Below are 23,304 nucleotides of genomic sequence, written 5' to 3' on the forward strand. Positions count from 1 at the left end.
CTTCGTAGTTTTTAAGGTCTATATCTCGCTTTCGATTATAGATTACATACCCAGTAGGAAATTTAATGGCATCTGGTAAACCTGTATATTCGCTGTATCAAAATGACATCCCACTCCAATAAAGCACAGCTGTTTGCATTACTTAGTTGCAGTGTCCTGCATTTTATTAGTGTATCCATCTTTCAAATTTCCAGTTCCATTGCTCATCATTTCATGATGCACTTAGCCTTGGACTGCGGTATATTCGAAGACTATACAAGTTTAATGACCAACAAGCGAGTTTCTGGCTCTGCGAAAGAAAAATAATCGAAGGAATACCCTTACCCATAAGTTACACAGATACATTCAAAGTTACACAGACGTATTAAAATTCATCTCCTCGTTTTACAGGCCCAAATTCTTCGTCCGTATTCCGTTTCTTTGATCAAATAATATTGAGTGAAAGAAAGATATAACTTGGAAGAAAGAAATCTCACATCAAATCTTCCCATTGGATAGGAATCCGGGTAAGTGGTTGTACTGTCAACAGTGACATCCACTGCGATGCCTTGCCCATTCCCAATCCTACCTCTGTCCAATGCTGGCATCGAGGCCAAACCTGAAGTTGCCCGGGACATTTTCTGGCTGGAATCCCCCTCAAATGTATAAGTGACCACATTTCCATTGTTACTTCGGAATTGCGCTCGACTGTTCAGTAAGACCATCAACGCATTGGTGTACAGTTTGGCAAGAGCTGAGTTCGGAGCCAGATGGTAGTTGTTGTTTTGATAGGCAAGAAGGAAGACAGCATCGAGAATTGCAAAGCTGGCTAGAGTTTCAGAATTCGGTCAATTACAGGATAATGGCAGTAGCATTGATTGTCATACCCGTCAAGATACCCCCACCAACGATTAAGCGAATCAGACGTGTAACAAGCTGTTCCGTTTTTCCAAACGCTGATTCTCTCCGGGCACGATTAAGCTATACATTTATCTTTAGAACTAGTCACTGATATGGAGATGCAGCATACCAAGTAGACCATGGATAGAGATATAAGAATGTCGCAGCAGGCACTGGACATGAGACACACCTAGTCAAGGATTATAAGTGATTTTTAGTATTTCAGTTAGATTTATCGAATGTGACATCCTTACGGTGGTAACAACAAAGGTTTGGCTTTGTAAGTCAGCAAAAGTGGGAACCCTTGTTTCAAGAATGATTGAGAATGCCAGGCCAGAAGTTCCCTCGCATAGTGCAAGCTACAATGCAGAGTAAGCTAAGTTGAACCTTCTACATGTAACCATGACAATACTTACGAGGACTATTACCACCGCCAAAGGGATCGACTTGCTCAATGTATAGATACGCCATGCATAAAAGCACTGTACTATAGTTCCACCTGGACATGATATGATGAATTACTCGTCGCCTTGAAGAGCCAAAAACTGTACTTACTGATGGCATTGAAGAACGGGAGCGCGAGCCAGGACAAGCCTACGGATTCTAGGATATTGACATTACCCCAGCCACTGCCCAGCATGTGGAAGACAAAGGCAGTAACTAGGAGTGTTTGCGCAAAATCCAAGATGTAGAGGCCATAAACAAGAGTCTTGAGTTTCACAGTATCCTTGGGGAAATTCAAATAATATAAATCTTGACCAACAATTCAGCATGCCTCTGGGCTCTCTCATCGAAACAAACTCACAAAGCTGGACTGAGCTACATCCAAACAGACCCCACTGGGCTGCAAAACCGATAACCTACAAAGCGTTTGATCGGGATTTGATATTTGGACTGGACCGACGAACACTTACAACAGGCCCAGTCCTAAAAGCAACAAGTCATCAGAATCGCATAGTATCAAGGATTTTTGACTTACAGTTGAGCAATGTCTGGTGGAACACCTGCGACAGCCATTGAAAGCGAAGGAGTGGATATGGTTTAAGTGTGCTAGAGGCCGGAGCGATTAAGTACGTATCTCCTACGTAGCACTGCCGCGGTCCCACTGTTCGGGAACGTATATACTTTACTGATATCATTGTTCCTTCCACGCCATTTAATTATTTTAGATCTACCCACTCAAATTACTTCCATAGGGTAAAAGAATGGCCGTAGTCTTTCCGCATACATACAGTACTGTATTCTTTTGATCTCCTTTGATTCCAGTACGGCAGGAAAAGATGGTTGTATATTGAAGAAACCATCTTTCTGCACAAAGTATTCTTCTCTGAACTCCGAGCCCTAATGCCGAATGAGGCCGACCGAGGGAGCGAAAATGTCCTCGACCTTCAAACTGTAGGAAGTTGTTCCTGTTCCTATCTGTCGCGATCGGGAGAAGGAGTTAGAAAGTCCAAGAACATTTGGAGAGTTCGAACCTGGTATCTGGGCGCAAACAGTAACATCATACATTATGAAGAAAGTCTCAGATATCACCTTTAGACGGTGGCTTTATGATTTCAGTAGACAGTTTGTTGGGAACGCAGATAGATGGACAGATAGCTATAGATAAACTTAGGTGTGCGGCTCCGTCAAGGAGCGAAGAACATTCGGGCCCAGTATGGAGCGGGGAGGTTCCACGCAGTGAATGTAAATCTATCTGGATCCAGTGAGGACTATTTAGGATAACTCCTGAATCCGCCTTGTTGCACTCGCACACCACTGCGAAATACTCATCATCCCGTTTATGCATGTATTGATTCCAGCATACATCGGTTTTGAATTGGATTTCTTGGACTTGTATGTCACGAAACTGTTCAAGACATTGAGATTGAATTGATACATCAAGTTAAGAATACCTGTAACTTACATGAGAAATCCGAGTCTAACTGCATTTGTTCATTCGAAAACCTTGTACGTCCTTCGACTTTGAGTACTCGAGTACTTAGATTTGGGTTCCCATCTCCCATCAGTGCCTATATACGAGCACATGAAGGTGACGTCCACGAACAGACTTCAACTGTCAGGTGTTTATTTTTGATATCTGGATAGATTTTGTTGAGATTACTTGGTCCTGTACCTGTATGTCTTGGATTCAGGTGCCAGCGCACGAAAAAGTTCATTGCTTCTGAGTGACTCTGGGAGTGTTGCTGATTGATGCGATTACTGACCGCACTACTTCATACTATTTTCATAAGCACCATAAGTAATCGGAACTTGTGGAGATGTGTGTTGTTCACTGTTGTTCATCGAAAACAACGGAAAGCGCCTTGTACCGGGGCACTGGATCTTTGTGTCCAGGAAATATGTAGATGTCTGAATTGAAAGTGCGACGATTGGAGTAGATTTGTGGAGGAAAACAGGACAAAAGTTGAAACTGTCCAAGGGTTTCCAAGATTGATCGATGAGTTGAAACGAAGGATAAAGATTTAAGACTCGTCGAATAGCTCTAAACCTGTAAAGGGACAACCTGGGACAACAAGTCTGGAGTCTAGAAAAAAGCGATTAGAAACCGAAATAAGAGCGATAAGGCAGTGAACGATCTGTAGGAGGACCGCTGAATCTGCGCTCCATCAACGAGCTACGGGGCAGCTGAACACTGCCAAAGGATATAAGGCCTTCTTATCAGACACTAGACACTTCGGACATTGTGACTCGACGACTGTGATCAGCGATGTCGAAGGAAAGTGATCCCGGGCCGAGAAATGCCGAGAAAGGCAAAACGGCGTTTGTATGATAGTAGCCAGCCTGAGCCAAGCGCAAGGTGATCGACGCTGTGACCCGCGAGCATCTCGCACTTTTTTTTGCCTGGTTATCACAGATATGTAAAGCTTCTTCTCTTGATGAAAGAACACCGCATACTCAGAGGACTCGAACTTTCAAGTCAGTAAGTATCAGAGGAGAGGCCCGACTCTACTGGAAGTTGAACGTAATTGTCGCCCGAACTCGTATGTGAGTGTTCTACATACGATGTTCTTGATCAACTTTTCTTCCAATTCATCAATCTTTGATTCTTTGTCATATCATTGGTTATGTGTTCATTAACCTTTCGCGCAGCCCGAATGGTCCCAAAGTCCTTGCCCAACTCACTTCTCTAAACCCTCATGGTTGCACTTTCAGATCTTTTTTGGCTTGTAACGTCAACATATAACTGGTGCTGCTCATCCTCAGTAGACCAGAGTCAGAATTCCTCAGTCGCCAGCTCTTCCGCAGCTACTATCGCTGTACAAACCTGCCAACAGCTTCAACAGTCCTTGGGACCGACAATTGTCCAAACTTCAACTTCAGGTTCTGACTATATCCTCGGTGCAAATGGCGCTTGGAGTACATTTAACACCGAAGTAAATTATCAGCCAACATGCATCGTCTTTGCGAATGAGGCAGAGCACGTTCAAACTGCAATGAAGACAATCTATCAGAACGAAGCTGATTACGCAGTACAGGCTGGGGGACATAGTGGAATGACAGGATGGAATACGTTAGTGGAATGTTCAGAAACTTCCAATGGCAATCGAAACTGAAAAGTCCGTGTCAGAATTCAGGACGGGGTACTTATTTCTTTCAAGAATATGAACACTTCATCCTACGACCCCGATCATGATACGATTACCATGCTGCCCGGTGTTCGTTGGGGAGAAGTAATAACTGAAATGGAACCGTTCGGTGTTGCGCCCGTGGGGGGCCGTATCAGGTTCGGGATTGGAAGTTCCCCGCATCCTATCAAAGTACTCATTCTTCATTACTAGCGAAGTCGGAACTGGCCTTCTTCTCGGTGGCGGCTTGAGTTTTCTCTCTTCCGCCGAAGGCTACGCCTCCGATAACTATGTATCGCTCGATATCGTCCTTGTGGACGGTACGCTAGTAACGGCAACAGCTGACAACGAATATCAAGATTTATTCAAAGCGTTAAAAGGAGGAGCTAATCGATTTGGTATCGTAACAAGGTATGAAGTAAAGGCGGTCCATACCGGAACAAAAGAAGAAAAACGTTGGTGGGGTGGACTTTTCGTGGTCAGTGATTTACTTATATTTCTTCTGATTCGAGTTTTGATTTTTTTCTTGATAGTATCCGAACTCCTCTTCCGAAGCACTTCTCGGCGCAATCGCACATTACACTCATGATACAAATGATACAAATGCAGGTGCTTTGGTTTTCCATCATTGACCGCGCGTATAGTCTGGGCTCATGGTCTTTCATAATCAGTTATGGTCACGGTGATCATGACTACCTGGCCCAACTTGGAGCCTAGCATCTCAGTTCTACTGGTTTACAACGGTACCGAGACATCTTTCAACAACGCCTTTGCCGAGTTTCTTTCTATCCCCTACACATCATCATCCCCTGGCTCGCTCTCATTCTTGGAACTATCCAATGCCGTTCATTTCCCATCCGGCATGGGTACCCTGTTCTCTGCTAGCAGCCTGGCGGGCACCCCAGCTAATTCGGACGTGTCGGTGGATGATTATTTGGAGCTCTATCGACAGTATAATAACTTTAGTTCAGCATTTGCTTCATCGCCTGATATCGGTTTCACTCTTCTTGATTTCTCGCCCGTGTTACAGTCGCAGATACGGGCGGGTTACAAAAAGGGCGGTAATCCCATCAACCCGCCACTTGGAACGACGGGATATAGTATAATCTTATTCCAGGTGACGTACCGTGAAGGCGTCACTCAGACTGCGGAAGACGTCGAGGACGGACGGCAATTTTGGATTGACAAGTGCGTCCAACTCAGCTTTGTAATGTTTCCGTACTCACCGTATCTTTCCTAAATAAACAGTGCTCCTAGCACACCGGGTCTCCCACTGTTCCTCAGCGAGGCTGATGCAGCGCAGCAAGTTTTTGCAACTTACGGAGAATACGATTTTCTCAAACAGGTATATGCTAAATACGATCCTACTGGGTGTGTAAATTTATTTGATGACATTATGCACGCCTGCTCAATACACACACTCTGCAGTTTCAATGTTCGACATACAGAAGGTCCTTTAGGACTAGAATCGGTTCTGGCTCCATCCATTTGTGAACCGCTCTCCATATTTAATTACTCCCTCCCACTCCCGTTGTGTTTCTAGTTCGTTTGTTTGACAATCTTTACCACTAGGAGGTAGACGAGGCTTGAAACCCACATGTAGATACCTTGATTCGGACATTCTAGACCGAATTCGTCGATTGATTCTGCAGATAATTTGTCGGTCCTCTCTTGACCAATGACTTTGACGGGTGTGGTGTCATTGTCGAAACAACCTAGGATACACCTTCCTTTCTCGTTTTGAAGTCGTTATGGTCGTACTGTATCGAGCGCTACTACCGGGCCATGGCCAAGCCCACGTGGAAATCTAACTTTGGGCGCCTCATGCTATTGTCGAACGTTGAACGTTGACAGGCAAGATCTGGGCAAGACGACTACTAGTCGATCAAGCCAGGCTTAGACTAATGAACTTCCCTTTCCTGGAACCAAATCATTCAGCTTTTTTTTCCACTATCTGCGGCCATTCCGGTCGTGTTTTGAGCCGTAGGAATTGGGAATTGAAAAAGAGAAAATGGAGGTGTTACGAGGGTGTTGTATAACAAGCCGCTCAGGCTCATGCACGTACCAGAGGCAAGCACATTGAATTCTATTCAATGAATACTGTATTCCTAAAACAGTAGGGCAAGCAGAACTCGACATCATTACTGGTCCCATTTTCTGCCATGCCGATGTGAACAGTGTCAAGGACATGTCACTGTAGGATAGGTGTGTGCCTTATCCGAGTCGGGCGAGAATGATCTTCGAATGCTCCCTCGTTTAAAAATTGAAATAGCCTAACCTCCAGCTTCATAAACTGCTACATATCACTATTGACCTAGAAGCAGGTGATACTATCGATATTGCTTGATATCTTTTGGTGTTGGTTTCATCTTGACACTACTCCCCTGGTTTTGGTGTTGCTCGCTATGTCCGACCGAAATTTTCGCGAGCTTTTGCTGTTCAACGACAACATGAATTCATTGACTCCAGTACCGATGCAACATTCTTTGGCATTTCTAGCCTTGTGAAATCAACTGGAAATCAATCAACATATTGAAGACTGTTCCTGTCCTATATATGGTCAATGTACCGAGTTCTCTTCTCTTTCCCCGACAAACCGCTTCGACTCTTCTTATGCACCAGGCAAAAATAATCGTTAGCGGTATCTCAACCGCTAGATTGTAATCGTCGACATACTTCAAGCACTCGAGTTGGCTTAGAGAGTCAGCTGTTTAGTTAAAACGGTTGTTAGGTCGTCAGTGTCGCTCAAGTTCGCAACGGGTGCTATCTATATAACTTGGGAATTTTTGTCATCTTCGGGCGGGTACCTGGTGAACGACCGAGACACTCTAACGTGACAGAACGCGGGAGTGGAAATAAATCTTCTACCCTAAATATATTCATGAGTGCGTCCCATATGGAAGGGCGTCCTTATATACAGGTAGCTTGAGACTCTCGTCCTCCAGATCCAAATGGTCACAGCATCCGGTTTCGTCCTCGCTACTGCATTGTGGTATAGCGTAGTGTCTGCAGCAGAGGCTCAAAATTGCTCTTCAGTAGCGGCCATCGCTACTCAAACCTGTCAACAGCTCGAGAGGTCTCTAGGATCTACAATCGTTCAGACTCAATCCTCCGGTTCAGAGTACGCTATCGGTGCAAACTTCGCATGGAGCACATTCAGCGACGAAGTTAACTTCCAGCCATCATGCATCGTATTCCCGAATACTACTCAACATGTACAAACCGCGATGAAGGCGATTTTCGAGAACAAAGCTGATTACGCAGTACAGGCTGGGGGACATAGTGGAATGATAGGTTGGAATACGTGAGTTCTATCTTTGAGAAGAAATCAGATTAATGAACCAGATACTCAATATTTACTTCAGGGTTCAGAACGGAGTGCTTATTTCATTCATGAACATGAATTCCACCTCCTACGATTCAGAAAGTGATACCATCACATTGCTACCTGGTATACATTGGGGTGACGCGACATCTGCTCTGCAGCAATATGGGGTAGCCCCTGTCGGAGGACGTATTGCGTACGAACTTTCAAAATTGATACGTTACTCAAGACTGACACTTGTATCAGCACTGTAGGAACCGGTCTTCTGCTCGGTGGCGGTATAAGTTATCTTTCTCCCGCAGAAGGTTATGCTGCCGATAACTATGTGTCTCTCGATGTTGTTCTTGTCAATGGCACTTTGGTAACAGCGACTGCAGACAATGAGTACGCAGATTTGTTCAAAGCGTTGAAAGGTGGTGGGAATCGGTTCGGAATTGTGACAAAGTACGTAGTAAAGGCAGTTCACACTGGCACGGAGGATGAAAAACGCTGGTTTGGTGGACTCTTAGTGGTCAGTGAACATGTCAGAGATGACCATGCTCAGCGCTCAATTCTGATAATCTTCATAGTACCCCAACTCGTCATCTGAAGCCCTTCTTGCGGCTCTTGCACATTTCATTCATGACACAGCTGACCCAAACGCAGGTACTTGTGCTGTTATTGTCTTGGGTTCGTAGAGCTTGTGCTGATTTGTCTCCCACTACCAGTCTTAGCCACAACATTTCGGACTACCTGGGAAAATTCAACCCAGGATATCGAGCTTGATGTTATATTGGTCTATAACGGTACTGAGGCATCTTTCAACACCTCCTTTGCCGAGTTCCTTTCCATACCCTACACGTCTTCCGCATTACAAGCGTTGTCATACCTTGATCTGCTCAATGCTGTCACTTTCCCGGATGGATTGGGCACACTTTTTGGCGCCAGTGCCTTGACCGGTGTCCCAGACAGCACGTTGGCTGATGAATATCTGGAGACTTACCGATTGTATAACAACTTCAGTACAGCATTTGCTTCATCTACAGACATTGCTTTTACCCTCCTTGATTTTTCACCTGTTCCAAAATCACAAATTCAGGCGGGCTACGAGAAGGGCACAAATCCTATCGTTCCACCTCTGGGGACAGGAGGGTATTTCGAGATACTTTTCCAGGTGACTTATGCCGAGGGTATCACTGAGCCTTCACCAGATGTTGAGCAAGGGCGCCAACTGTGGATTTCGACGTAAGGGATATAAATTGCATGTTCCTCAAATGAAGTACTGATTGATCAAATGATAGTGCTCCAAGCACTCCAGGATTACCATTCTTCCTCAATGAGGCAGATGCCAATCAACAAATACTGGCAACTTATGGAGGTTATGAGTTCCTCAAGCAGGTCTATGCCAAGTACGATCCTACCAGGTACGTTGGGCCTTGATTCTTACACATCTACTCGACTTATCTTCCCGAAGATTTAATGTTCAACACACACAAGGACCGCTTGGATTATAGAATCATCATGTTATATCTTTCATTGGTCTACAGCTATCTCAGTATTCTGTATGGTCCTCCTAATACCTAATTCTACTCCTCTGTTCTAAGTTTCTCAAGGAATACGCACGTTCAGAAAATGATGATCACAACTACAAGATAGTTCCTGCTGGCTCATGATTTTAACGCTAAGTAATAGTTTGACCAATTCAGTGTATATATCACTGGATGATTCTGATAATTCTGAGGTAGATGTTTACTCAGTACCGGGAGAGTACAATCTTCGTTTTCACTTCCAAAATTTGATTGATGGCGATTGATCTTATCGATTTAGCTGTTTCCATTTGTGAATTGTCTACTACTTGTCTGAGATACAGTTCAGAGCTATTTAATGATAAATTACATGCGATTGTGGGCCACTGCCCGTAATGATCATGGCATTGATATTGACAATAGTATCAGACCGCGGGTAACTTCGGTATACGCAAATAGAGTGGTGAGTGGGGAGTTTACATGCTTTTTCTCAATCTGGGTCGACGGATGTCCATCCAAAATTCAGAAGATCTACTACATCTCTTAGCAGTCCCATGGTGATCGGCGCTTCTCTGAAAATAGGTGCTTGGGGGCGTGTGCTCTGTGATGTGAACGTCGAACGTTGAGCATTAACATGGAGGCTCATGGGGGTTTCTGTCTCAGAAAGAACTTGGATGCGATCAAACATTTTATCCCACGATCGTCAGCTATCCATCACTGGTCTGATTTCAGTTCTTTTCAGTTTCGTGACTTTCATCCCACCATCTCCCACCAATTACTGTCTCTCAAGCCCGGATTCGCTAATGAGGCAAACGAAAAAGAAACTGACCTGAGCTGCAGTGTACTCACATGCACCACGAAACCTAATTTTGAAGTGGCGGAAAATCCGAGTCGGTCGTACCATTCTTGTATATTCTTGGGTACATGTGCAATGTGCATACTCAAGTATCTGGATCCCTTCCTACATCATTTTTGTTTCTTGTCACCTTTATCTCGCGTCAGTGAATCGCGGCACGGCCCATGTAAAAGCACAATTTTGTAGATTTAGACCCGCGAATGCAAAGGCGATTTCAGGAAAACTGTTGCGTTACCGAAAACTCTGATGGTTATTGACGGGAGAAGCAAATGAGGTAACATTGAAGAGCTATGTTCGTCCAACTAAGCATTGTCTATCCGAAGCTAACTCCTGCCGTATCGCTTTTTGCTCAATTAGCAGTAAAATTGCCACCACTAAGGACAACTGGATAATTACTCTTTCAATCGAGGAACCACCGAAGATGGTATCTCTTATAAAGTGGGATCGCGACCTTCAAGGAACTCCATTTTCTTCCTTTCTCCTTTCGCCATTTCGAAAGTAACAGCCTGCGCACAATGCATTATATACTCTGGGCCGTCGTTGCAGCTTCGTTGTTGTTTCTGGTACGACGATCTTTGAAGAATCAGAATCGTCGAAATCTTCCGCCAGGTCCTCGCGGTTGGCCTATTGTTGGGAATCTACCTCAAGTAGCAGGGGAAGGTCAAATATGGCGTCTCTTAACGAAGTGGAAGTATGAATACGGTATGTTTCTCGATCCACTTAAAATAAGTCAAACCCATAGGTTTTCGTTTCCAATTCAGGTCCTCTTACATATCTAAACTTATGTGGACAGGACGTTATAGTTATCAACTCCCGCCCAGCCGCTTTAGAGATTCTAGAGAGGCGATCTGCGATGTACTCAGACCGACCCAGATTTATTGTGTCCGAGTACCTTGGAAGCGAATTAGCAATGCCTTTCACAAGATATACTAAAGCGTTAGTGCTGCTCCTCAATTCCTGTGCCGCGTCAAGGATAGAATGTTTTGATCACCTCGATCTTTATAGATGGCAAAATATGCGCCGCGCAACTCATGAAGTCCTGCATAGTCAAGCTGCTTCGCAATATCACCCTGTCCAAACTGAGGAAGCCATCATTCTCGTGCAGAATTTGTTGTTCGATCAATCTTCAACTCTCCGCGAGAAACTAAATGCGTATGTTTTTGCAAGATATTTCACTGTTACGGTCCATATCAATGAGTTTGTCATAGGTCTGCGGCTACCATGTTATCGGTCATATACGGCAGGAAGTCAGTCAACTCTTCTTTTCTCCCCTCTATGCACGTAGGGAAGCCGGCTGTCACGATATCCGAAGCACCGGATAAGCTCCTCATTACCTCCGATATTCTACAATCCTTAGCCAACATTGGACATCGCTTTACTAGCTCTGTATATCCAGGCTCTTACCTTGTTGATGCATTCCCTATATTGGATTATCTACCCGAATTCCTGACCAAATGGAAAAGGGAAGCAGTTCGAGATCGTAGACTGATGGGAGAGGCATTCCAAAGCTATTATGAGGAAGCGGTTAGTAGCTTTCTCAGACGAAGTTTCAGAAGATGGCTGACTATCTGATAGTTGCGAAACGATGTCAACCGAGGGAGTCTTGTCGCAAGGCTCGAAGACACCACTTTGGGTAGTGGTTTGACCTACGAAGAGAGATGGTGGGTCACCGGTGTTGTCTCGTACGTTCTGTCTTTCTCGATCACAAAATTTGAGCTCATTTGTCTTTCATGATTTCTAGTGTAGCTGCTCTTGAAACTGTGCGCTACGTTTTTTACTTTCACTGGGTCATACAATGTGATTCCCTTTTGACTTCCAGACAAGTACTACCCTTGCATACTTCATCTTTGCTATGACCTTGTACCCGCGCGTTCAGCGGAGAGCTCACGAGGAACTTGATCGGGTCATCGGAAGGACTCAAAATCCAATGTTTTCCGATTTGCAGAATCTCCCATATATTAGGGCTGTTGTGAAAGAGGTATGCTACTAACTGTGACACGAGTTACGTAGCATCTAACTGGCATAGATACTTAGATGGAATCCTCCACTTCCGGTGGTTGTGCCCCGCATTGCATTAGAGGTACGTTGGGTCAAGCTTTTCTATTAAAAACCCCCGGTATCACTCAATGAGATCTTCCGCAGGACGATTGGTATGAGAATTACTATATTCCGAAAGGTACGGCGATACTCGAAAATCTATGGTGCGTTTTGCAAGCGTAAACACTTCCTAAACCTACTCAAAATTGACAAGGGGCATGAACTACGATAAGGAGGTGTATGGCCCTGATGTCGAAGAATTTCGTCCGGAGCGTTTCCTTCTAGAAACTGAAAAGGGAGAATATGAGCTCAAGCCCGAAGTTGAAAATGAAGACGGGCATAATTCCTATGGGTTCGGAAGGAGGTAAGTCGTTTGGTGCTTTAGATTTGAGTTATTCCTCTTTTGTTCATGTTGGACGATTCGTAGAAAATGTGTCGGGAAACATGTCGCTGATAATGCATTGTTGATTGGAATATGCACTATTTTATGGGCGGTCAATATCGAGCCCGTGGAATGTAAAATTGATCTGGCGAGGAACACTCTCGATACAGTCAAGTAAGTTGCACCAGACACATTCAGCCGTTGTTAACTAATGATTTTTCAAAATTCTTATAGTCCGATACCTGATTTTCAATGCAAATTCACTCCCAGATTTGAAGGATTGGAGTCATTCCTTCAACACCTGCGTGACAATTTTGAATATTTTAAACAGAATAGAGATTAGATCGAGGGAATGAGGTTTATTAGTATATGTATGGCTTGTCCCTAGCTGGATGAAATGCAACTGCACAACTCGAATTGTGTCTTTTTTGTCTTGTGATTCAAATTGTCTACCCAGGTATCGAATTTCTTGTAAAGGGGCATTCGACATCCGAATGGCAGACACGAAACCCCATCATCAGCTAGCTCTATGTAGTGATGAGCAACCGCTTTTCACGTGTGAGATGATATTCCCTTCGCGCAAGAACTTATGATTATCTGCAGCCTTGGAATGGCAAGAAGGTTCAGTACACTTACCTCGGAGCATGTACTCCTCTGAGTCTTAGTGCAGCCCGTCAAGCTCCCATGACCCCGTAATACCGCACGGGATGTCGACCAATGTCAGACATCAGCGAACTTCGCATGGTTTCGAGTATTTTGACAACTGCAGTAGGTCAGTGACAGTACGATACTGCAAAGTTTCCTACGAGTGGAACTATGCTTATTCTTCATTCTCCAGAATTCCAGATCAATATTACAGGTTTGACAATATCGTGTATAACGTATCCCATGAAAATCCCTGCTCATACCCGTATTCCACGCAAAATGATCGGCTTTAGATGTATATTCCAATTCTCATCCCACGAGCACCATTCTTCATTTTGTGAGAAATGGCTAACTCCTGGAGTGCTTGTTGCTTGACGGAGGGATAAGCCTAACTCGTTCAAACGCTCCGAAGAAGGGAAGGACGTCAAGAGCAACTATCAATCACCTCTGCAGTGAGAAAACTGGGAGGGAAGAGTAAATAGCGTTGACAATTACTTACCTCAAGCTGTTGAGTTAGCTCGTTTGAGTTATTGAAAATGAGCCCATTCTTCCCATCCTTGACAAGTTCGGGAAGGCTAAGAGAAGAAAATAGGCTGAAAGTCAATATACTTCAAGAAACAAGACAAACCAGTCGAAGTTCAACGCGCAAACGGGGAGCCCACATCCGAACATGTCCACTACTTTCATTGGAAGATCTCTCCCAGAGGAGCTGGAATGCAATGACACGCCCAAGTCAGCAGAACCTAGACAAAACGTTAGGAATAATGGAATATCAATGAGAATCAAGCTCACCGAGGAATGTTGGATAATCCTCAGCCTCCAGCCATAAACTTATACATCTTACCCAATGCCAATCAGCCTGCAAACGGTTAATTTTTTTCATATACTCTTCTCGCTGCGGTCCCTTCCCTGTTACGACCATCAAGAGTTTCGGTAATTTCTTTGCATTTGCGGCCTCGGAGAGTTCCCGAGCCCTTTTCTCATACTGGTTCAGCGCGTCCAGCAGAATACCAAAATCTTCATCGGGCGTCCAAGAAGTACTTGAAACGACCAAGGCGGGTCGATCAGGCCTCAGCCGAGGGGGTTGAATATTCTCATAGGTCAGCGCGGTTGCTGAAATAGGATCTCTAACGTGAGCTGGGGTAGGAGTGGGCGACGCATCCGATAGCGGTTTTCGGTCAGTCAAAAGGGTGGAAAATGGTGGTGTTGAATCGGGTAAAAAGTCTTGTAAAGATTTGTACTGGGAGATGGGTGCCTGAAGCCTGACGAAAAGCTGAGTCAAGAAATCCATTAATGAGCCTTCGTGGTAGAGTGCAATAAGTGGGACAGACATCGTGAATCTCTTGAGCAGAACAACGATGGAAATGTTTAGGAGGACGGTCATGAAGGACGACCTTTTCTCCACTATGATTCGAACACTTGTGAATGAGATCATAATATCCCAAAAGAAGAGAACGCACATTAAATCCCATTCTTGAACTAGAAAATTCCGCATTGCTTCTGTCACGAATATATGGGCATACGCTACTCTCCCAAAGGTTACCTCGAACCTGTCATGCAGGAGAAAATTAGACTTATAAGGAGAGCCGGGCATAGCACACACCATTTTGCAATCTTCACATATATATGTGTTTTCGGCAGCTTGAGCTCGAGTATACTATATCCCAGATTATGCCAATCAATGATAACTTTGCATCCTCGGATCCTACCAATAAGCCATACTACCGCAAGCGTTGGTATACTAGGGGGGTTCTATCATTGTCATGATCTTGATCGAAGAAGGGATTCTTGTAAAGCACATACTTGCACGAGTATATACTCTGGGGGTTCACCAACAGAGATAAGTAGTTCACGCAGGATGGACGAGACTTGGTGAATGATCTTGAAAGGAGCGAGGAGCACAAATGGCAAAGAACGGAGAATTGCTGGTGGTTCAGGTAAGTAGCGAAGTTCGACTTTGGGTAGACGTTCCAAAGCCGGTATAGGTTTGGACCCTACGTACAACGGTGAGTACGTCATGTAAGTAGATGATATATGTTCTCACCTCCATACCCTATCAAATATACCATAAAACCATTCTCGGCGAAGCTTTCTGCGTGGTACATCATCCTGGGACTGCGACCAATGTCGCCCAGCACAAGTATTGCTATAGAGCGCAGTGAATGTTCACTTTTGGGTCTAAAGAACCGAAAGAAAGCAAGAAGTCGATAGCATATCCACAGACACGCAATACTAGCGATAACATGTAAAATGGTCTTGTCACTGTTCACTGTGCTCGCAGGTGACATCGCTGAAGAATTACACGATCATAAGCGCGCATTCACGTGCCGGTCGATCGCCAGGCGCCAATTCGCAGTTTTTGACCCAAACAACCACCATGCCTCCGCGTCCCAAGCCAATTCCGCTTCCTCGGAAGCAGTCCAATGCATCTAAAGATGCATCATCGATCAAAGTAACAAAGACAGAAAAATACTCCAAAGCAATGCCGCCTCCGCCAGTACCAGCTGCACCGATGGGCATATTAGAACCGGAAATAAACGCTTTGTCTGGATGTTTGCAGGTGCGCTTCTGTACTTCTTATCTAAAAACTAACTCTGAATTCAGCGCGCAGAACGCAGCTGTAAAAACAGCTCAAATAGTGCAATTTCATCATGATGCTCGCCAACTGTAAGGATTGTCAAATGATACTGTCTATCTATTCTCTGAACATCTCTCAGAAACGTTCGGAGACATGCCTCGGATCCTCCTCGTTCGCTTCAAGCGTCGCTAGGCCGTGAGCTCGAGAAGTATGATCAGCTTTGCGATGCAATTGAAACACATTTAGTGCGTTGTTCATGGTTAATGCCTTTGTTGGGTATTGACCTTGCTTAAAGGTCCGTGCAATATCAGTCCTGCAGAGGGATTTGAAGAAGGAACAACAGCGAATACGAGATGAAGAAAGGATCGCTGCTGAAGCTGCTGCTGCCGCCGCAGCAAAGGCCGAGGCCGAGGCAGCAGCGAATGCACAAAATGTATCAATGTCACCACAAATCACCCCTTCAGGATCTGGAGAGTCTGTCAATCCAATCTCTGGTACCTCAACTCCAATAGCATCTACCAACCAATCACCTGTGGCACACGCTACAGTTGGAGGGCGCAGACCTTCGGCTATATCCATATCTTCACTCAATCGGCCTGCCTTCCCACTCAAACTCGATTTGTCTTCTCAGTCTCTCCGTATGTCGGCAGAAGATGCCGTTTCATTTCTGCCATCCGGTCTACGTTCCCCTGTCACTCTCGCACCGAAGTCTGCGCGACCCATCGACTATGATATCATGGCCGCATTCAACGACCCTCGAGTCGACATTGATCTCACTCTCACACCGGCGGGCTCTTCGAGCGGCATGAATCTTGACCTAGATTCAGCCTTGGGCAGCTCTGCGGACAAGCCCATCGATTTGGATATGGACGGCATGGACTTGGATCAGGCCATGAGTGATCTTTTTGGCGACTCTTCTGAACCTGACAATACTGAAGCAAATGCCGATGGTGGAGGCCTTTTTTCACCTCATCTTGGGACCACTGGCGAGATTGGAAACTCGACCAACAGGGTCGATGATAACTTCCTTTCGTCTATTGGGGTTGGCGGAGACAATCCTAATGCCGACATCTTTGCTTCTTTCGGGGTTGGAGAAGGAGGGGATTTGACCTCTCCTTCCGGGACAATATCTCTACCCTCAACAGAGACATTAACTGCTCCATCACCAGGGACTCTCCTTGCTAGTCTTTCGCAGTCATCAACAAATACATCTCAAACACAAGGCTTGACTATGGATGAATCCTTTGATCTCGGGAATCTAGGAAATCTTGAATTCCTCTCAACTGAGAATAATAGCGATGTGAATCTTGATTCTCTCAGTTGGATGGACACTACTGGCGGTAACAACGACGTCACCAATGGGAATCCCACCACTTCGACCTCATGACAAGTAAGCAAATGTGTGTGTTCCGATTTTGTATAGATTGGTTGCAAGTTGCAACGACTGCTGAAATCAGTATATGTAGCAGCGAACGTAGGTAGATATTGGTATTTCCCTATCTCGGGCTGATATGAAATTTTCAATGTATGCTGGCAGAAAGCCCTCACATAGCATACTGAGGCTTGCGTGTGTCCATATTCAAACCCTCCAATGGCATAGTGTCCTCGGAAATCCTCATTCGTTATCGGTCCCGCTATTCCGTTTGAGAGTTTATTTTAGTAATAACACCCATCTACTGATAGATAGACAGATAAATGCATGGCTTTGTCCTTGAACGGGTCCCACAACTGTATTGTTCGATATGTTGTGAAATAACATGACCAACATTTGAGGAGGTTAGCAGCAGCCTAGAGTCCTTGTGATCAGGGAAAATAATATGCTTTTTAAGTGTGGAACTCTGGATAAACTAGATGTACGAACTAGGACTATCAGGTGGGCAGCGTGGCGCACTAGGATCTGAATTCTGAATTCTAAGGGCGACATTCGTTACACTGAGACTACGCTGAGAAAAACTCGAAAAATCATTCATACTAATAGGACAAGCGGAAACTGCCTTAGGAAGCTGCCGCCTTACTTGAGACCTCTTCCACCCGACAATCGCTCTAAGCAATAAAGGAGTTTCAAACTCATTCATCCCTTCAAGTTTGTACTTTTCTTCCCATTCTTATTAACAGTAATTTCTGCGCTGGCTTGCGGAATTTAAAGCTCGCATGGTACTTCATTCGTTTATCTTGAATAATTTGGGTCTATACTAATTGATCTTCTATCCTAGGTGTTTGTGAATAGTAAGAAATTTGCTTGGTTGGTGTAGTCCCTTGGATCAGGTTTTTCCAACGTATTGATCCAATCATCTCTCTCAAGCGAAGCCTGCATCAAAGGTCACCGCTCCTCTACCTGTTCACACACGGATCGACCCCTCTTTGAAGTCAAAAAGAAAGGTCGACCTGTATCCCAATGTGAGAGATGCCGTGAACTGAGGCAATCGAAAAAGGTCCATTCGAAGTGTAACTGTAATCCGAAGGAGCAGAAACCACCCCCGAAGCCTCAGACCGGACAGAAACGTACGTCGTCAGTGATTGCTTTAATTCTTCTACTCAATCATCCTACCATCGTAGCTCCAAGATTCGTTCCCATTGCTCCAGCTCTTCCTAACGGTCTTAAAGATGTCGTCCGAGTTGCACCTTCCGCTTCATCAAACTCACGACAAACTGGCGAGTCACATCTTTTATTACAAATACAGAATCTGAATATATACTCTAGTGGATACTCTCCTCAACCCATGCTCCTGCAAGAATCCAGCTTGGGAGTGCAATTGTCGACAGTCCGCCAACTCTTGCTCCTCAAATGGCCTCAATACCCTTGCGCAAGCCGCTCAGCTATGTTGTGCCGTAGACTCGAACACTGTTTCCTCTAAACCCACTCGCCCGCCTTCGCCAACATATTTGCGAAAACGAATCAAACATACACATAATACACCCGGTCCAGAGCTCCCGCCATTCTTATTCGACACCTCTCCTCTTGCAGATACCAATTTCGAGTCTGGATCTATGCCTCCCATCACGCAGATTGCTTCCATCGCTGGCTCAGGCTGTACTTGTGGGGTGGAGTGTAACTGTCCGGGATGTGTAGAACATCGAGGAGCAGAATATGCCGATTCTGAACGCCAGAGCTGCGATCCTGATCCCTGTGGGACGTGTGTCGATAACCATCAGGGAATCGGTCTTCCTAATTCATCGTTTGCTCTAGATCCCAGATACACCTCATCCCGAATGATCAACCAGTTTTTTGCACGAGCAGCTTCTCTTCCTTCACCGCCAGTAAATCGAAAGATGGGTGTAGGAATTAAACTCGACCCGGGAAATGTTATGGTATACCCTACTGCTGCGATGGAGACCAAAGAGCGCGGAGTACCATTCGGCCTCATCACGATCCCGAAGTTGGAATGCTGTGGAGGAAAATGCGGTTGTCCTGATGGCGATTGTTCCTGTGGAAAGTCTTGCGAAGGATGTTGTACGGATCATGATCATCATAGATCTAACTCTAACGAACCCAACACCTCGAGCGAAGCAGAATTTTCGACGTTCAGGGTCATTTCTGCTCCAGTGCAAAGCTGTTGCGGTGGCAAGTAGGCACCGTGAATGTCAATTTACATATGTCTTGATTTTCTTTCGGTAAATGTTAGGTTGTTTTACATAGTCTCACAAATATACATCCTATTCGGAGAGATGTAATGTTACAATTGAGAAATCCAATATATGTAGAAAGTACAGACGCTCGGAAGAAGTTAAAGTTCGCCAGTGCATGTGTTGCGGGTCTCCATTAAACCCTATTGCATATCGAAATATCAGAGACATATTCACTATTGGCACGATAGCAGTAAACGATACATACGTGTCATCTGGAAATTCGCAAAGAAAACAATGCAATGTTGAAACTTGGCTTATAGAAAGTACATTGAAACTCACCATCGTAGTGGAAACGAGTCTACAGGTGACCGTCATCTTTTGCTTATCATATAAGTCATCAATAAGGCCTACCTTCTTGGGGTTCTCCGGTGCATGTTTAACGTATCTGTCATTGTCGACCGGTCTATACAGTGTTTGGTCAAGAAGAAGTGGTTACCACAGCAAACGTAATCGCGCACCGGTGTTTCTCCTAAGCGTTAATTGATGTCAACACGTTGATTGAAGAAGGAGCGGGACATCCGTGCTCACCTTGCACGAAGCCAGCATACTCTGCAGCGTGACACACACTGCTATGACGCTTAGTACAGGGGACCACTCATTTCCAAGGATGGATGCGCAAATCTACAGCGGCGAAGGGAAGAGCAAAGTAAGCTTTGAGTGATGAAACGATCTGCCATTGAAGATGGAATGGTATCGTACATGCCCATTTGAATAAACGTGCTGCAGTATATTATGAGTTACGTTGGATTTGAGAGGAATATAGGCGTATAGATGTGGCGTACCGGATGAACGGGGGCTTGTCTTCCTTCTGTGACAACAAACTGGACCGCCGGACTTGATATGGGATATTGTTGGTCAAAGCGAAATTGTAAGGTGAATTTCTCGTTCTGCGTCGAGGATGGAAAAGGTGTGTAGTTAGGCAAGAGAAGGTTAAATTATGGTTTTGAACATATCCAGCCATTGATACCATTCAGCGATTGATTATGCAAACGTATCAGGGAAACAAGGAGGGCACGGGGCATGAACAAATGAGATTTCGGTTGCGAGTTATGCTGATTGAACGAACCTGGTATAATGACTCCCCCATGACCTCGATCGTGAAAAGCCAGGTACTAAAGTCATCCGCCTGGACAAGATTTATACCTATCGGGGGAGAACAGGTCGAATTCGTAACGATATCGCCAAAATTAAAGCACCCCCCAACGAACCAACTGGGCATCCCTCATTCTTGATCTCCATGAGCTCCTTCGCAAGCCTTCGCGAAGATATCGAGGTCATTACGGAGTGAGAAGTATCGGGGACAGCTGTGAGGACAAACGGGGCAATTGATCAGTACAATGAATGGGTCAAGGAGAATCCAATGTACGCTTTGACGCCCGATTTGAGAAGATATAATCTCACGTGCGCGTTAGGGTTAAGGTTAGCAGTTTGGTATAAAAACTTTCGTGATTGTTGCCCTGTTCTTCATCATTGAAACATGTTTCTCCGCTTATAGAGTCGCTTGCTCTTCCATCCAAGAGGAATTTGTAGGTGCTCGTGGAGACGCAGAAAATCTTCTTCCCTCGTCACACTCGCAGGTGCAACTGTCGTGCATCTACGCCGTGGTTTGGCTAGATACATTTTTTCTACAAATAAATTATACTCAGCGCTCAGGAATGTGTTCAATCAAAGATTCTATTCTATGTTGCAATCTTCTCATCTTTCTCCTGGGCCAATTTGATCTTCATCTCTCTATCGACTGTAATATCATCCAGAATTTCCTTTGCTCCCGTCTCAATAAGTGTTATGGCTAACTTCGTCCCCACCACCTCGGCTTGTTCTTCGCTGGCCACCGTCTCTGTTATTGTATGCTCGACATGCTTGCTTCCATCTAAGGCCGTTACACAACCAGTAATCGTCAGTACATTACCATCCAGTGATGATCCGATGCCAACAGGAACACTGCATCCACCTTCCAACTTTCTCAAGCAAGCTCGTTCTGCGAGACAGCACAAGGCAGTCTCCCGATGCGTGATTTGCTGACATATTTTGAGAGATTCCTCGTCGTTTGACCGTATTTCGATCGCCAATGCTCCTTGAGAGACGGCGTGGTAGAGTAATGGAGGAGCCAGGTCGGATGTAAGACGATTGCCCATTCCTAGTCTGACCATTCCAGCTTTGGCAAGGACAATGGCTGCGTAAGGGCCTTCTGGCGCATCGAGTTTAGCCATACGAGTGTTTCTAGACAGAGATGAATGTAAAAAAGTAATGATACAAAGTTGAACTGGGAAACATACAGGTTTCCTCGCTATGAACATGGCATATCAAATATTGTACTCATTGTCAACGAGTCAAGCGACTCACCACGTCTTGGAAAACCAACTCGGGGTACTTTCTTTTCAACTGTGCGACCCGCCTCACAGAGCTTGTCCCAACAATACTTCCATTTGGTAAATCATCCAGTGTCTTCCAAGGACTACCTTTCTTCACTACGAGGCTGTCCACAGGATCCTCTCGCTCCATGATTCCAGCAATAATACATCCCTCGGGCAAAACCGTCGGTACATCCTTGAACGAATGGACGAGCATATCAACTTCGCGCTCAATCAACGCGACTTCGAGTTCCTTCGTCCACAAGGCCTTTCCTCCGAGCAGGTACAAGGCTTGGGATTGGTTTTTATCGCCTGCAGTAGACATGAACGATGTAGTAAATTTCGGTATTGCGTCCGCTTTAGAACTAGCAAAAAGTGATTTCATGTTATCCATAGCAAGATTGGTTTGTATTTGGGCTAGTTGGGAGCCCCTCGAGGCTAAGACAAATGTCCTAGAAGAGTTGGACATATTTGGGAAGTGAGGAGAGTACAACTTCAAGATGGACGATCGATTAAATATCAACCGGCAAAATTATGCCGGATAAGTTACCACTCGTTCCGTCGCCATCTCTCAAAATTTATACAGTGGGTATACAGCTCAACAATCGGAGAGGGAGGTGAGAGTAGGCTATAAAGCAAGAGTGAATTCGTGGGGATAGCGATCCGGTAAATACTACACTAGAATATCCAAGCGCGAGCGTATTAAGGAACCCGGAACCTTCAACTCTATGCTGACATGTACTGGGCCATGCTGATTCATAAAGGTGAGAAAGGTAGAAAGAGCGTGGATGGGAATACATACGGAGATGATTCTTGCCGATTCTCCTTATTTAGCTTTTTTTCAAGCTTATTAAACTCGTTGAGCGCAATTTGTTCTTCCTCATCCAACACCTTGAAGTATACTGTGAGTACGAGCCGTACATAAAGTAAAAATATTAACCTGTTCGACACCTTTAACTTCCGGTATGTAATGCATCAACATCCTCTCAATACCGCTCTTGAGTGTTACCGTACTTGAATCACACCCTCGACAACTTCCCTTCAGTTTGACCTTCACCATCCCCGAACCAGCTTCATCGAATCCACGATATTCGATATCTCCTCCATCTTCCATAATAGCTGGTCGCACCCTTGTCTCAAGCAATTCTTTGATCATTGCAACTGTCTCCGAATCTGTATCATAGATTCGTGTATCCTGTGGGCCAGCATTGTCTCGTTCTTCTTGACTTCGAAACAACGCTTGACCTGATGAGAAATGTTCCATGAGGGTGGAGTATATTTCAGGCTTAATTACAGCCCATGGATGTTCAGAGTCTTTGGAGACGGTGACGAAATCGGGTCCGTAAAATATTGCTTTAACACCTTCTACGCCCATTAGACGAATAGCCAATGGCGAGCTTAGCGCCGAACGGGTATCCAGAAATTCTGCAGTTCCTTCGCCCATTACAGACACTCCAGGTACGAATTTGAGGGAATCGTCGTTCGGCGTAGATTCCGTTTGGATAAACATTGAGCGGGCTGTTTCTCAATCAATACAAAGGAACGTTCAA

The 23,304-nt window shown here is 45.0% G+C and overlaps 10 protein-coding genes across 10 annotated transcripts; 5 read left to right on the forward strand and 5 right to left on the reverse strand.

The window, feature by feature from the left end:
• Positions 1 to 364: 364 nt before the first annotated feature.
• C8R40DRAFT_1164676 (uncharacterized protein) lies at positions 365 to 1,896 on the reverse strand (the record flags this gene model as incomplete). The annotated part of the gene is made up of 10 exons (XM_046230544.1): positions 365 to 418; positions 477 to 808; positions 867 to 960; positions 1,010 to 1,069; positions 1,134 to 1,238; positions 1,296 to 1,378; positions 1,435 to 1,632; positions 1,685 to 1,739; positions 1,794 to 1,806; positions 1,859 to 1,896. The coding sequence occupies 10 exons, from the start codon at positions 1,894 to 1,896 to the stop codon at positions 365 to 367; spliced, it is 1,032 nt and encodes a 343-aa protein (XP_046092367.1).
• A 2,123-nt stretch (positions 1,897 to 4,019) lies between these two features.
• C8R40DRAFT_1164677 (uncharacterized protein) lies at positions 4,020 to 5,991 on the forward strand (the record flags this gene model as incomplete). Its single annotated transcript, XM_046230545.1, has 7 exons — positions 4,020 to 4,393; positions 4,451 to 4,606; positions 4,662 to 4,926; positions 4,982 to 5,057; positions 5,120 to 5,636; positions 5,697 to 5,819; positions 5,877 to 5,991. The coding sequence occupies 7 exons, from the start codon at positions 4,020 to 4,022 to the stop codon at positions 5,989 to 5,991; spliced, it is 1,626 nt and encodes a 541-aa protein (XP_046092368.1).
• Positions 5,992 to 7,399: 1,408 nt separating this feature from the next.
• C8R40DRAFT_1164678 (uncharacterized protein) lies at positions 7,400 to 9,336 on the forward strand (the record flags this gene model as incomplete). Its single annotated transcript, XM_046230546.1, has 7 exons — positions 7,400 to 7,752; positions 7,814 to 7,969; positions 8,020 to 8,284; positions 8,343 to 8,418; positions 8,481 to 8,997; positions 9,054 to 9,176; positions 9,300 to 9,336. The coding sequence occupies 7 exons, from the start codon at positions 7,400 to 7,402 to the stop codon at positions 9,334 to 9,336; spliced, it is 1,527 nt and encodes a 508-aa protein (XP_046092369.1).
• A 1,313-nt stretch (positions 9,337 to 10,649) lies between these two features.
• On the forward strand, positions 10,650 to 12,896 carry C8R40DRAFT_1164679 (cytochrome P450; the record flags this gene model as incomplete). The annotated part of the gene is made up of 12 exons (XM_046230547.1): positions 10,650 to 10,836; positions 10,896 to 11,070; positions 11,140 to 11,286; positions 11,343 to 11,658; positions 11,710 to 11,816; positions 11,876 to 11,894; positions 11,954 to 12,112; positions 12,161 to 12,214; positions 12,277 to 12,335; positions 12,386 to 12,535; positions 12,599 to 12,727; positions 12,788 to 12,896. 12 exons carry the CDS (start codon positions 10,650 to 10,652, stop codon positions 12,894 to 12,896), a joined length of 1,611 nt encoding a protein of 536 aa, XP_046092370.1.
• A 559-nt stretch (positions 12,897 to 13,455) lies between these two features.
• Positions 13,456 to 15,303, reverse strand: C8R40DRAFT_1031451 (beta-1,4-mannosyltransferase; the record flags this gene model as incomplete). Its single annotated transcript, XM_046223171.1, has 9 exons — positions 13,456 to 13,632; positions 13,698 to 13,773; positions 13,827 to 13,941; positions 13,991 to 14,471; positions 14,530 to 14,602; positions 14,659 to 14,748; positions 14,802 to 14,950; positions 15,002 to 15,192; positions 15,243 to 15,303. 9 exons carry the CDS (start codon positions 15,301 to 15,303, stop codon positions 13,456 to 13,458), a joined length of 1,413 nt encoding a protein of 470 aa, XP_046092371.1.
• Positions 15,304 to 15,575: 272 nt separating this feature from the next.
• On the forward strand, positions 15,576 to 17,163 carry C8R40DRAFT_1064982 (uncharacterized protein; the record flags this gene model as incomplete). The annotated part of the gene is made up of 4 exons (XM_046225600.1): positions 15,576 to 15,758; positions 15,810 to 15,865; positions 15,916 to 16,021; positions 16,072 to 17,163. The coding sequence occupies 4 exons, from the start codon at positions 15,576 to 15,578 to the stop codon at positions 17,161 to 17,163; spliced, it is 1,437 nt and encodes a 478-aa protein (XP_046092372.1).
• Positions 17,164 to 17,663: 500 nt separating this feature from the next.
• C8R40DRAFT_30321 (uncharacterized protein) lies at positions 17,664 to 19,432 on the forward strand. The gene is made up of 4 exons (XM_046234647.1): positions 17,664 to 17,930; positions 17,990 to 18,018; positions 18,079 to 18,428; positions 18,478 to 19,432. The coding sequence occupies exons 1-4, from the start codon at positions 17,928 to 17,930 to the stop codon at positions 19,344 to 19,346; spliced, it is 1,251 nt and encodes a 416-aa protein (XP_046092373.1). The 5' UTR covers positions 17,664 to 17,927; the 3' UTR covers positions 19,347 to 19,432.
• A 69-nt stretch (positions 19,433 to 19,501) lies between these two features.
• C8R40DRAFT_1269794 (ubiquitin-conjugating enzyme/RWD-like protein) lies at positions 19,502 to 20,755 on the reverse strand (the record flags this gene model as incomplete). Its single annotated transcript, XM_046234029.1, has 8 exons — positions 20,612 to 20,755; positions 20,470 to 20,546; positions 20,186 to 20,290; positions 20,103 to 20,123; positions 19,932 to 20,024; positions 19,862 to 19,872; positions 19,755 to 19,806; positions 19,502 to 19,543 (listed from the first exon to the last, which is right to left on the reverse strand). The coding sequence occupies exons 1-8, from the start codon at positions 20,679 to 20,681 to the stop codon at positions 19,502 to 19,504; spliced, it is 471 nt and encodes a 156-aa protein (XP_046092374.1). The 5' UTR covers positions 20,682 to 20,755.
• Positions 20,756 to 21,082: 327 nt separating this feature from the next.
• On the reverse strand, positions 21,083 to 22,223 carry C8R40DRAFT_1032575 (porphobilinogen deaminase, dipyromethane cofactor binding domain-containing protein; the record flags this gene model as incomplete). Its single annotated transcript, XM_046223271.1, has 3 exons — positions 21,083 to 21,623; positions 21,680 to 21,690; positions 21,747 to 22,223. The coding sequence occupies 3 exons, from the start codon at positions 22,221 to 22,223 to the stop codon at positions 21,083 to 21,085; spliced, it is 1,029 nt and encodes a 342-aa protein (XP_046092375.1).
• A 257-nt stretch (positions 22,224 to 22,480) lies between these two features.
• C8R40DRAFT_1157702 (scaffold protein Nfu/NifU N terminal-domain-containing protein) lies at positions 22,481 to 23,264 on the reverse strand (the record flags this gene model as incomplete). The annotated part of the gene is made up of 3 exons (XM_046229653.1): positions 22,481 to 22,505; positions 22,557 to 22,645; positions 22,695 to 23,264. 3 exons carry the CDS (start codon positions 23,262 to 23,264, stop codon positions 22,481 to 22,483), a joined length of 684 nt encoding a protein of 227 aa, XP_046092376.1.
• Between the last annotated feature and the right edge of the window lie 40 nt (positions 23,265 to 23,304).

The sequence above is a fragment of the Lentinula edodes genome, assembly GCF_021015755.1.
Source record: "Lentinula edodes strain Le(Bin) 0899 ss11 chromosome Unknown C8R40scaffold_1, whole genome shotgun sequence".
Lineage (NCBI taxonomy): Eukaryota > Fungi > Basidiomycota > Agaricomycetes > Agaricales > Omphalotaceae > Lentinula > Lentinula edodes.